This window comes from Etheostoma cragini, chromosome 1 (assembly GCF_013103735.1).
Source record: "Etheostoma cragini isolate CJK2018 chromosome 1, CSU_Ecrag_1.0, whole genome shotgun sequence".
NCBI classification, from domain to species: Eukaryota; Metazoa; Chordata; class Actinopteri; order Perciformes; family Percidae; genus Etheostoma; species Etheostoma cragini.
This window is the reverse complement of record NC_048407.1, coordinates 30,964,961-30,978,085: the sequence shown is the minus strand read 5'-3', so window position 1 is coordinate 30,978,085 and position 13,125 is coordinate 30,964,961. Positions and strand designations below refer to the sequence as shown.

The window sequence follows — 13,125 nt, the reverse complement described above, 5'->3', positions numbered from 1 at the left end:
TTCACCCGGCTACCCTGACAATGAAGGAAGGCTCCCTGTGCAGAGCTTTCACCTCCCCTAAGGATGCTGAAAATTACGTGAAACGTATTGCCACATAGCTTGTAACTGGCACACATTTTCCCCATTATTTAATAATACAGCACCGGTGATTGGTGGGAGGCCGTTAACAGCACCACAATGGGAGCAGAGGGGGGGGTTCATTGTCTAAAAGACATTTTTAGCGAGGTTGGCTTGTCACCTTTTTCTGACTTACAACGCGCATTCAGTCTACCACGTTCCTCTTTTTTTTTTTACCTTTAAATTACGATCAGCACTTAAGGCATACAGTGTCCCCTGGCAGAGGGCTATGCCCATCCATCCTATTTTGAAGTTATTTGCCATGTAGCTTAAGCTGTGGTATGGTATAGAGGCTTTATCAGTTCTTAGTGATATCTGGCCGCTCTGGCCTTCTTATTGAGAGGATCTGGGTACGGGATTGGCATCTCTGGTGGATATACAAAATACTGTAGAGCAACCGATTTTGTATTTACACAGATATAAAGCTAGGAAAGCTGGATAAAGGTAAAACTTAAGTTAACCTATGTTAATAAAATAGTGGATTTCACAATAATTGAGAGATTAAAGTTCTGCCACGATTCCTTTGGTGAGTTCTTTATTTTGTACATTAGAGGTAAACATCTTTTGTAGTGATGGATAGCGGGTTTTTTAATATGACTTATTCTAAAATGTATGATAAGAGCTCTTTAGCTGGACAGTTTTTTGGCGGCGCAGCAAACCGCTACAGTCTGTTTTGGACGGCACATAGACTGGGGAGGAAGTGTTGCAATCAATCACAATGATTATGTGACGCCCTAAAGAGCTGGACGAGTCAGACAGTGACATAGCCAGCGACCTTCTTATCTGCTGTGAGTTAAGTGTCACATTTGAAGAAGCAAGCTCAGGCTGAACTTTGACCCTGTTTGCTTGTGTGTTTTTCTAAAAGGCCATGGAGCCAAGTGTGCTCAGTCAAATTGAATATCCTCCTACAGACATCAGAGAGCCTCCTCCTTTCCTCCGCATGTCTCGTACAAGATTTATACTTCTCTCACTGTTATTCCATTCTATGTCACACATGTAACCAATAACTGTGTCTTGGTTCAGTCCACTTTTCCAGGATTTTGTTGTTTCACATTTCCCTTGTATGGTTTTCTGATCTGAAAGCATTTCTATGGCATAGCACCTCAAGCATCTCATTGCAGCATTGATATTATACATGTGCTATTTATTTACTAAATGGGCTTTCTTGTGTTTTTAATTTCTCTTCATTCTTCAACTTGTTTGTATGAAATCCTTTTAGACAATGCTTTCTGATTACGCCTGCATACTGCTGTCTTAATATTTAAATTTCTGTGTGTGTGTGTGTGTGTGTGTGTGTGTGTGTGTGTGAGATTTATGGAGGCTACAGTTTTTTTTTTTTATGATTCTGCTGCAAGGTCAAATGCTTGATTTTCAATTCACATGAAAGTCCTTGCTGAATTTTCCCAGTAACATTTGCATCTGAAGCATTATGTGTTGTGATGAACGACAACTTGAAATGTAAAAGCAGCAGAGAAACCTGACATTTTATGGAGAAAACCATAATGAGAAAATGAAAAAATTGGCTTGATTATTAGAAAAATATTTTAGTTCCCAAATTTGGAACACCTGTGAATTTTGTAATTAAGAGAGCATGGTATTAAGAACAAAAACAGAATTGTCGGGCTGGTCTTAGCTCAAGAAACACTGCACTAACATTAAAATGAAAGTTAAGTTGCAAAAGTACAATTAAATTACTTTTATTCCTAAAATGCAGACGGCTAAATGTCGCAGTTGTAGGTGAGGAGATGTTGAAGCATGCATGAGGTTTCTCTGCTCAAGGATCACAGACGTTTCTTCATCCAGCAGATATTTCTGCAGCCACAGACCTCGGTTTTGTGTCAGCTCCAATGTCATGGCGGATTTAAGAGTGTGCTCCTGCCCTCCTCGAGCGCATTAGCATTTCTCTTTCTCCCCCACTCTTTTCCCTTTGCAGTCTTTCCTCTGATGTGACGCCGAAGCTCAGACATGTTAACACGAATCTTCATGCTAACACAGTTCAGTCTGTCACCGGAGAATATTCTTTTACCTGCTGCCAGAGCACAGGAAGACTTTTTCATTTTCACTGTTTCCGTTTACAACAGATCAGAAGCCATTGCTGCACTGGCGAACGCCTGAACTCCTGTATACATTACTAAAGAACCTCTGGATTGTTATACAGTCATATGTTAAGAGAAAGACAGGGGCCTTCTCTCATTGTTTGTGTATATGTGTGTGTGCAACCCATGTAGTACTATCATGAAGGTTACTTGGCCTAGGCCTGCTCTTAATTGACAGGGACTGCTGGTATTTACTTACATTCTCCGGGTGGATTAAATCTCAAAGGAAAGGGGAGGAGATGGAGGTTGTTTTTCTCCTCGCTTTGTCTTAATTTGCGTGTGTGTGTGTGTGTGTGTGTGTGTGTGTGTGTGTGTGTGTGTGTGCATATATACATGTACATATGTGTGTGTTTTGTCTTCCCATGTGGTTCTGCATTCATCCTTCCTCCATGACGAGAACTGTCAAATCCTATAAAGCTGCATGACGTCGAGGCCCCAAACCTAATCACCAGCCACACTGCAATATATATGTTTCTCTGCTGGCTGAAGTTAAGGTGTTTTTATGTATATAGGTGCACAGAGACTTATTTACTAAACGCAGTCAATAGCAAATATCATTATCTCTGTAGCCAGTTTTTCATTTTCTCCAGTGTGCGTGTGTGTGTGTGTAATATGTAGTTCAAGCCAGCTTGGGTTACTGAGAATTATGCTGTGATCCAGTATCTCAGAGCAAAGCTGAGATGTCCCGGCTGCAGCGGTAAAGGTTTAAAGGAGGGACAGGACAAGGGATGAGAATCACAGCGTTCCTCACTATACGGAACCCGAAACACATTACACTGCTCACGGAACCAACTAATGTCAACGCATATACAGCAATTCTGTCTAACTATAAATGAAAAATGCGATGATTCGATGAGTCAGATTTGTCTGCATCTTGGGGACTTCCTGTTTCATGCCTCCCGTCTGATGCCCTCCCAGCTACGCGGAACTGTCGCAAGTCTGCCGTCCTTATGTTGAGCCCGCCCACCGACTCTATACATGATGTGATTGGCCTGACCAGAAATAGTTTTTTGCTAGACTTACCCTAACTGCAAATTACGTTTGCTGCTGCTAGGGGGCATCTAGATGTCTAGGCTAGGGAAATGTATGCAGAGCGCCTTATTTCATTCATTAAAATATAGATATTTGGCGAGAGCGTATCGATTATTGTCTTGCAAAGAAAACAATATATTGTCGTAACGATATTTTGTCTGTCCCACCCCAAGACGACCAACACTGATAACTGTAACTGACTGCAGACTTCAAACGAGAAAATGCAAGTAGCAGACTTAATTTTAGATTGTGGTAAAACAGTAAGATATGATGCAGGATGTCCAGTGTGAGTTACAGATCCGTGAGCAGATCATACATTTACTGGCAAGTTATCACAGCAGCAATGATTTTTATCTTGCAATGATTACATGATAAACTGAAAAAAAACATTCAAATTCGGTAATGTAGCCAGATTTTGCAATTGCACATATATATTGCTGGATGAGAGACATTGTGTTGCTGCAAAAGTGGCCACTGATCACAGATCACAAATGGTGGTTCTACTGGAGACCGTGGCAACAGACAAGAGTTGTGCGATATGGTGGTATGTTTAGTGAGAATATGGCCACTTGACCTTGGGGCTAGTTATCCCTTTAATATTTCCAGTTGTACTTGATGTCTTGGTCAGTCTGTGAGCCTGATTTGTGAACATTGAATTTACATTTTGTAATGTGAAGAAGACAAGCAATTTTATTTGTTTATTTTTACCAGATTGGACAACAACTTAACACCTAGTTATGTTTTTGTCTTTCTAATATATTACATATTTCCAGTCAACTTTTATCACAATTCAAATACAAATGGGTGACTAAAATACTTAAATAAATAAATGGAAAAACAGTATAAAATCCAAATGGCTCAATACAAGGCAGAATAAATGGTTTTGATGAAAATAATTTTGTATAATTTGCCATGCCCTATAGTCTCCAAAACGTAAGAATAGCAACAGATTGCAGGCTGTTTGTGAACCTTTTTGATACGCAATATTCTTCTCCAAATGCCACAGAAATGGGTAAACATGAAAATTGCCCACCAAATGAGACTCCTCAAAGTGTTGCAGTGTTGCCCCCCAATAAGATTTCTTTTGTGCCGATGTTCCTATTTTCTCTTTCAAAGATGACTTCTTCAGTCTGAAACCTTTTGATTTCATCTTGTTTTCATGCCATGTTTGTGTTATGCAAGTTAACTGTGTGTGTGTGTGTGTGTGTGTGTGTGTGTGGGTGTTTGTGTGAGAGAGAGATTGCAGCGTTGATTATGTGTCTGATGTTTCGACAGAGTGACATCCTTTCTAATGAAATAATGGTCTAGCGGCAGAATGCTGGAAGATTGCACATTGTAGACTTCAATTACAGATGATTTTTTTTCCTTCTTTCTTTTCAGTCAGAAAAAAGTACAGGTTTTTCTTCCTTTTTAACAAACGTGCTTACATCCAACAGAAAGGCTAATTAAAAGGCTTTTTTTCCCCTGCCAGACTTGGGTCTAAGTGTTTTTTCTTTAGATAATGGGTAGAGCGGACATGGCAGCCTTAATTCACCTTCTCCTTAGCCAGTCTGTGGCCTCAAAACCGCCATTGCCCTCCTTATGTGCGCGCAAATATCCCATCGCTGGTTTCTTTTCAGCCCAAACTACACATTTGCTACTTTGGTAATGTCCCTCTTTTCTTTGAGATGCATTTTGCACTGCTGCATGTATTATTCTGTGGACCATGTAATTTATTTTGCACAACAAATGATCTTTTTAAGGTTCTGGTTTTCAATTGTGCCCCTTCTGCTATCTGGTATGAAATTAGCATACATTTCCTAAAAATATGCTTGTGGATTGTGTACACCTTTTCTTTTCTTTTTTTAAATATCACAAAGAGGAAAAAGGGCACATTCTTTGAATTGCAGCTCCTTTTTACAAATAATAATGTGCAAAATTATTAAATAAAACCAAAGGCAGATGTCTCAAAAATAAGCGAACAATTTTATTGTTTGCAAAATTGGTTGAGTTTGGCTTTTTTGTCGGTTAGAACAACGTGGAATCCAACATACTTGACTCCTGACTATGTCATTTGACAGGAAAGAGAATGACCTTTCAGATTGAAAGGGTTATGAGAAAGGTACTGAAGACATTTTCTACAGACAGTAAAATGTGTGCAAATGTCAGGGACTTAAATTTAACATATTATAATTAATCAAAATAAATGGGGTACCACATCTAACAGAATATTTTGGCTACTATATCATTATTGAGGTAAATGTTGACAGCTCTCTTTCTTTGTGTGTTTGTCTTTTCAGGGTGGACCCCATTCCTTATGACACTCCCAAGCCAACAGGACACACCAGGTTTGTGTGTGTGTCCGACACACACTCGCGTACAGACGGTATCCAGATGCCATACGGCGACGTGCTGCTGCACATGGGTGACTTCACCGAGCTGGGCCTGCCCTCCGAGGTTAAGAAGTTCAACGACTGGCTAGGTATTAAGCTGCACATTTGTCTGCACGCCTCCGGACGCGCACATTGGTTTTCACACTCGCACAAAGCACTCTCGTGAGCAGGGGGACAGGCACGGGCACGTGATATGGGCAAAGGCACGCCAGGAACTGGACCACACAATAACTCCCCACCCCTCCCTCTGTGTGATCCCACAACTGCCAGTTTAACCCTTCTGACCTAACACCCTGGCTCATTAAACCTTCGACCTCTTCCTCTTTCTCTCTGTGTGTGTGTGTGTGTGTGTGTGTGTGTGTGTGTGTGAAAGCGCCAACACCTCTGACACACACACCAAACCATGGAAAACGTACCTCAGAGCCTTTTACACATCGTTTTGAGGAAACATCACTCAACCCGGAAGCCATAGCAATATGGTGCATACAGTTTTCGCATTGTATGTGCCCCCTGGAGTTCTTTGTGAAGTTTTAAATCAGACAGACACGAAAATACACACAGACACCCTCCTGACACAAAATTGTGCTAGCTAGTGGTTTAAAAGGGTTGTACTTAGTGTCTTCAATAATTCATAGGTGTGTTTTGGGCATAACATGCAATAAACCAATCAGTGTGTTATCTCTCGTTCCCTTCAAAAGCCAGTCGCGTTTCTACCATGGCGCTTTAATGTTATGATTTGCACCGTTTTTATTTTTGATCTTTTGCATGTGTGTGTGCTTCCGTGTGTCTGTGTCTGTGTCTGTGTGTGTGTATGTGTGTGTGTGTGTGTGTGTGTGTGTGTGTGTGACAAGCATAGTGTGTGCGTGCTGTGCACGAGCCTAGGTGCATTTTCCTGCTCTGTTAAAATAACAATGAAATGCTGCGCTATTGACTTTAGACCAGGTTTTTGTTGGTCAATGGCGTGATCACTTTCTACTGCAATATGCCAAGAACCTTACACCTCCCTTTAAGCCTGTGGGCGCAAAGAAAGGCACAGGTGCATTTGTTATTTAAACAACGTGGGCGCAGGTCGGGAAACTTTACAACTGCGTTTGTCTTAAAATATCAAGACACTTGCATTGGCCTTTGCGCCGCGCTGCGGGGGTGCAGGACAGGGCTCCTAATGTGTCTCATTGGCTGTTCAAAATCTAGTGGCCAAGGGGAAATTTGAGACTGTGTTCTGTTTGGACACACCTCTTCACTTTTCGCTAGTAGTCTGGCCTGTGCACAAAAAAAGTGGGAAAGTGGGTGAGATGCACCAAGAAGCAGGAATTAGTTTGATGTTGAAAAAGCATAGCGGGAAGTGCACATTTACCTCTAAATCCTGGGTCAGTTATCGACTTATGACATGCTTTTTCTGCTGCAAGGGAAGTATACATGTCTAGCGAAAATGTTTCTCATTTAACCACGAAGTTCACTTACTTAAACTAGATGGTGAATAATCACAATAATAGAGTGAATAGAACCCCTCAGCTTAAAGTGGCACTGCTCTCAGAATCTATGTTTAGAGTATCAGACACTCACCCCCTGTAGAGTTGAAAGGTAGCTGTCAGAGTTTGGCCTCTCCACAGTCTGGATTCACAGCAGTTACAGCGGATTCCAACATTGACCCAGTTTTCACAGCAAAAAAGATATTCAAGCATCTGTAGAGACTTCTCAAACCACTTCTGCAACATAATCCACTTCTCAACTGTCCGTCACTATGCTCTGAATGTTCATATTTTCAACAGTATTTACCTAAAACATTGCATCTTCCATCTCAGTCCTAACAGGCTGCCTCCTAATCTCCCACTTCTATGTAAACTCGAGTCTGTATTATTGCAGATACATTTAAAAACACCGTTAATCTGACACCAAAGGTTCGATTCACATATAGTGTTTTAGGGATTGTTTACAGTCCACATTGTGAAATGTCTGAATCTCATCCTCCTCCCCATGCGGTTGGTCGTACAACTGCAGCCTTTTGGTTTTCATATGTATCCATTCTGGATTGCAGTGTCAAAAGGTCAGTGATGCAAAATTCCTGCTCGATGTGAATCGAAGGCACATAACAGACCGGAAAAGATGTTCCAAAACTTGATCACCATTGACATCGTATTTGGAGATAAGGGAAGTGTATTGGTACCCAGAAGTTAACATCTTCTTCAAACCGTTTTAAACATATTGTCAACCTTCTTAAAAAAAAAAAAAATATATATATATTTTCGCTTTCATGAATTGTGAATACGATTTGTAGTTGTACAGCCACAGTAGTGAAGTGTGTGTGTGTGTGTGTGTGTGTGTGTGTGTGTGTGTGTGTGTGTGTGTGTGTACTTTGTTAAGCCTCATTAAAAACCACAATATCGGCCATAATTGGGGGTCTATGCAGGGCAAAGTGGAAAATAGCTCAGTGTATTTGGGAGCACCATGGCTGGTTTGTTTGGGTGGAGATCACACCGGGTCATCAATCTCTCAGAACTCTCTTGAGGGTAGAAAAAGTACAACTAAAGTACAGGTAAAGACTATTACATTTGGAATTACAGTCAGAATTGATAAAACTAAAACAAAATACTCAACAACATCCCAACAGATTGTAAACTCTGGGCTGGATGAGGTTGTAGAATTAAAGCGTCTGTAAACTGAGCAGTGTTCGTCCTTCGTCTGCTCCTCTCAAAAGGCTCTGGAGGAGGCAGCGGCGTGTTCCGGCCATCAACTGCTGTTCTGCCTGTTGAAGTAGAACATTGGAGTTTGATGTAGAGGATGGCTTTCCCTGAACCAGCCTGTCTGATGGTAGAGCACCAGCTCTGATCCACTGCTTTAAGCTGTTCCCAGAGGCCTCTGTAGCGTGCATTGGGTTGAGCAACAATGAGAACTAACAAATGAAGGTTTTTGTTCACTTCCTGTGCGTGTGTGCTGGTTCGGCACCAATTGGAAAACATGTTGATTTGATTCCATCTTATTTCCTCAAGGATTCACTTTAATCTTCTTAGATATTCACCTTTTAATTGAAAGGATGTTAGAAGGAAGGTGTATGTATGTATGTTAAGTATTGTATTGTTAAGTAGATTTTTTTCATGAATCTGCCTTTTTGAGAGGTAAAACATTGTCCGTAGTTGTATGTAATTCTTCAGAGTTTTTTTGTTCTGATTTAAATTTGCATACCCGTTTGTGGCGGACGTATAAAAAATAAATCTTGGTGGATCACTCCACCAGCCCTCTGTAAGAAGAATCACAGTGGCAATAAAAAAATAAGTGTGTGTGTGTGTTTGTGTGAGAGAGAGAGAGAGAGAGAGCGAGCGAGTGCGTGTGTGCTCTTTGGGACAGAGACGGCGCTCTCATATAAGCTTAGGGAATGGAATTTATGATCCTGAGATGCGTCGAGAGCTAATTTAGAGGAGGGGGAATGAAACCTGTAGACCGGGAAACCATGATTCTTTCATTTTCAGCATTAAAGAACACACTTTCTCTCTCTCTTTTACACACAGATGCAGTGAAATCTTTATCTGGATTGAGCCAGCGTATCCTGATTTAATTTATATTCTATCCAGTTTCTATTATCTTTATTTCCAATTTCGAGCTTAAAAGCTGCATGGAGCAGTGCGTTTACATCTTTTCCTTCACTTACTGTCATGACGCAACAGCATTTTTACTCAACAAAAAGTGTTATTGGATTCTTTATTCAATATTTTTTGCCATTTGTCCTCTTGGCATGCCTTCTGCTATCACTGATCAGAGCAGTGTGGGGCAGAGGTGCAAAACGGACAAAAGCCCTTCCCGTAAAGAGGGCTGGCAGCTTGTGTTGATAAGCCGAATACTTTCACGCCAGTCAAACCCCATGTTGTTGGTGGATGTCGGAATCTTTCCTGTAACTATGTGCAATAATTATGCAGTGTACGTAAAGCATTTAAATTTTGCACAGTTTTTGTCAAATGTGTCCCTGTAAAATCTGCTAAATGTTGAAATATAACTGCTGGGAAGCGGTTGCAAAGGACGTATGCAAAGGATATGCGTAATCTAGACATCTAATTTTTAACTTCTCAACTAAATTTAGCTCCAATGTCTTCACACCTGCAAATCAAAACCAACTGACTGAGCTGTGCTCTTATCAGAAGCTCCGACAATAAACTTAAACCTTTTGAAAGCCACTGCTAGACGAAGTCATTGGCAGTACAGATTTCGATTTTTATTCATTAACAGTATATATATAGTATTTCATCTGAAAAGTGGATTGAATGCAATTAATTGCTACCCAGCACTACACGTTCATCCTAAGGATGTTAGATGGTGGTGCTGTATGTTTTAAGTTGTTAATGTCTGAACCAGTTTTCTACTTGTGTTTAGAGACTGGGTAACATCCGATTAACTCAGGTTCAAGTTCAAGTTACTTTATTTGTACCCAGAGGTAGATTGTGTTTGCAGCAGAGTCCTCATACACACATAAAAAAAACAAAGAGGCACAAATAACACATCATTCAACTTAAGACAATGGAAATTAAGAATAAACAAACATTGTAATTTAAAATTTAAAAAAAAAAGTAAAAGTTCTTAACGGTCTAGATTATACTTAAATATTGATGTGAACTAAATATTACTAAAAACAACTATAAATAAACACCAAAGTATAGCTGTGACCTATTCCTCAGGCTGCCTTAATCTGTTGGATTTGATGATTTCTGAAGATCAGTCCAACGTCAATGCTTTTAAAGCTATGAAATAGTATTCAGTTCATAAAACAAAAGGTTTCAGTAAATCACCTCTTGACAGCACTACACGACATTACGTCAGCAAGACAATGTGGCAGTATGTACTTTAGCAATCAGGATGAAATCATTAGCATAGCATTGAGCCATCACTCAATCCATCACTGTCAATGCCACACTTCTAAAGTGACAGTTCTAACAGCTTCTAACTTGTGAGGATTTGTTGCTTTTCTTTGTATCATTTACAACAACAAAAGATATTTGCGTTGGTTTGACAAAACAATATATATAAAAAAACTAAGACAGCCATTTTTTGGAGATTTTATTCACCAAATAATGAATCGATTATATCAAGTCAATAATCAGCAGATTAAACTTTAGTAGCAGCCTTTATTATATATCATATTGCTGGGTTGGGTTTTTTTGCGGATTGACTCTATACATAAATTAGCTTACATATTAGTTGATATAGAACTTACTGTGCAGAGCAGGCTAACAAAATACAAATTACGCCTAAAACTCCAGAATGAAACCGAGGAAAAAGAGAAATATCAAGAGAGAATAGAGGGGTGATGAAGGCCAGAGCTTTTTGTTGAGTGCTCAATCTGCTGGAATAAAGTAGTAAGTCAGTTTCTTGATGGCAAAGGGGAACCTTTCCAAATCACCCCGAAAGAGGAGAGCGAAAAGGGCACAGCAGAAGTTGAAAGATGAGGGGATGAGAATTGTAATAGATGTTCTTCTCTATTTAGTTCAGGTTCATGCTTTTTCCAGCTGCCCGGTGTCTGCAGAGATGGATGCTGGTCTGCTGCGGTCAAGCAGAGCCGTCAGCTGTGGTTGTAACCTCTCTGACTGTCTGAATTGAGGGTATTTTCCCCCTTTGCTTATCTGACTTTTCTTTCCAGGCCTGATCTGTGCTCTGAGTTAGGGATACAGGGGGAACGTATGCTCCATGTACAAAATATAAGGACAACCAGGTGGAAAGCAAAATCCCTTTGTGACTTTATGAAATACTTATCTGCCTTGAAAACAGAGCTGTACGATCTGGACAAAATGTGCAGCGTGGGAAGAATTTAGTTTGGTAAATTAGTTTGGTATAGTTTGTAAAGAATAATTAGCAGTGTAATTAAGTCATAACAATGTGTTGTACTTTTTGTTAATTTAATTTAACAGCCTTAGAAACAATAGATACTCAATAATATCCTTTGCTGACAACGTGCAGTGAAATATGTAAAAATATAAATCGGAAAGGCTACATTTGGAAGGATACGCCAGAATTTTTCAGGAATGTAAAATCACTGTTAAAAGTTGTTCTAAATTTTTATTTGTCTATTTTTTTGATAAAAAAAAAAGATTGAAACATTTTTCAGTATGAATCAACTTGATGCTTATGTTTCCTGTAATTTCATATTTTAACTGGAATAGCACTCAGAGAGTGCAGACACAGCCCTATATCACAGTGCTAATGAAAGAGAAAAATAATGTGTGTTTCCACCCCTCGATTTGGACCTGTTCCAACATTTAGTGGGTTCTTCCTTGGCCCATGCTACACCCTTTCATCAAATTTCATAAAAATTGGCCCAGTAGCTTTCCGCAATCCTGCTGACAGACGAACAAAACCAAACAGAAGACATAACCTACTTAGTGTGGGTAATAATAATTACACAGGATACTGAAACCATTGGACAAGATCTGTGCAAATATTTTATTGATCAAACACTGACTTATTGAGTTGTTAGCATTTTTAAGCACTGATGCAAGAAACTTTCTTTATAGATCGCAGCTACAGAAGAACAGCGTATTCGTCATGACCTATGTTGGTTTGGGCATCTTTGATACTGCCGATGTTATCTGATTTATAAAAATTTAGCTCAAATGTAAGAACTGAGTTGAATGGAGCCTTTTTTAGCTTTGACTAAATGGTGTCAGCAACTGAGTAATGTTGAAATAATTACATTTTGGGGGGGGGGGGGTTGTCAATATTTGAAAATGTGTTGCTCAAAGTTTGTTGTACTGGGCATCCTGGTATGCAGGATGGAACCAGAATCATACCATGTAACTGCAATGTAATCTGTTCAGTTCTATGTTTCACCGTCACTTCTTTCAGCTTTTGCACAAAAATTCCTTCAATCATTATCGGCTACACATTAGCGGAGCAATTGTTCTTGGTATACCATACATTAACATTTACAGCAGATGGTTTGTTTCAGGTTAGAGATATTACAAAATGTCAGAGAGGACAATATTCTAGGATGAGAAGAAAGTGCTACAGACTAGAGCTCAACATGTGGATACATATGTGGATGCAGGGCTTCAGCTCACCTCCCTCTCTCGTCTCTTCTAGGTGGCCTCCCGTATGAGTTTAAGGTGGTGATTGCTGGGAACCACGAGCTGACCTTTGATAAGGACTTTATGGCCGAGCTGGTCAAGCAGGATTACTACCGATTCCCCTCAGTGTCCAAACTCAAACCAGAAGACTTTGACAATGTCCAGACGCTCCTCACAAACTGTGTGTACCTGCAGGACTCGGACATCACCATAAAGGGATTCCGGATATATGGTGCGCCATGGTAAGAGCACCAATCTTTCCACCAATCCGTTTTGTCCTCCATCCAAAAATACTGTCATCACTTTCTGTCTTTCATAACCGCTGAGTTGCAATTCTATCTCGTTGTGTTGTGGATCCCTAAGGCGAAGGTGTTCCTTCCCCTCTGTCAGTGTCTGGCTGATTTCCAGTTCCCCCGCCTGCAGTAACTCTGTTCTCTGCACTCAGCAAGGGGCCTCTCTTACATG

The 13,125-nt window shown here is 40.2% G+C and overlaps 1 protein-coding gene across 2 annotated transcripts in view; it reads left to right on the top strand.

Moving 5' to 3' along the window:
* mpped2a (metallophosphoesterase domain containing 2a) overlaps window positions 1-13,125 on the top strand; it is a 60,253-nt gene that overhangs the window by 14,479 nt on the left and 32,649 nt on the right. For both annotated transcript variants that reach the window (XM_034866703.1, XM_034866714.1), the window contains 2 exons: window positions 5,525-5,706; window positions 12,677-12,902. In XM_034866703.1, the coding sequence (XP_034722594.1) occupies window positions 5,525-5,706; window positions 12,677-12,902 (408 nt within the window). The remainder of the gene's footprint in view (window positions 1-5,524; window positions 5,707-12,676; window positions 12,903-13,125) is intronic.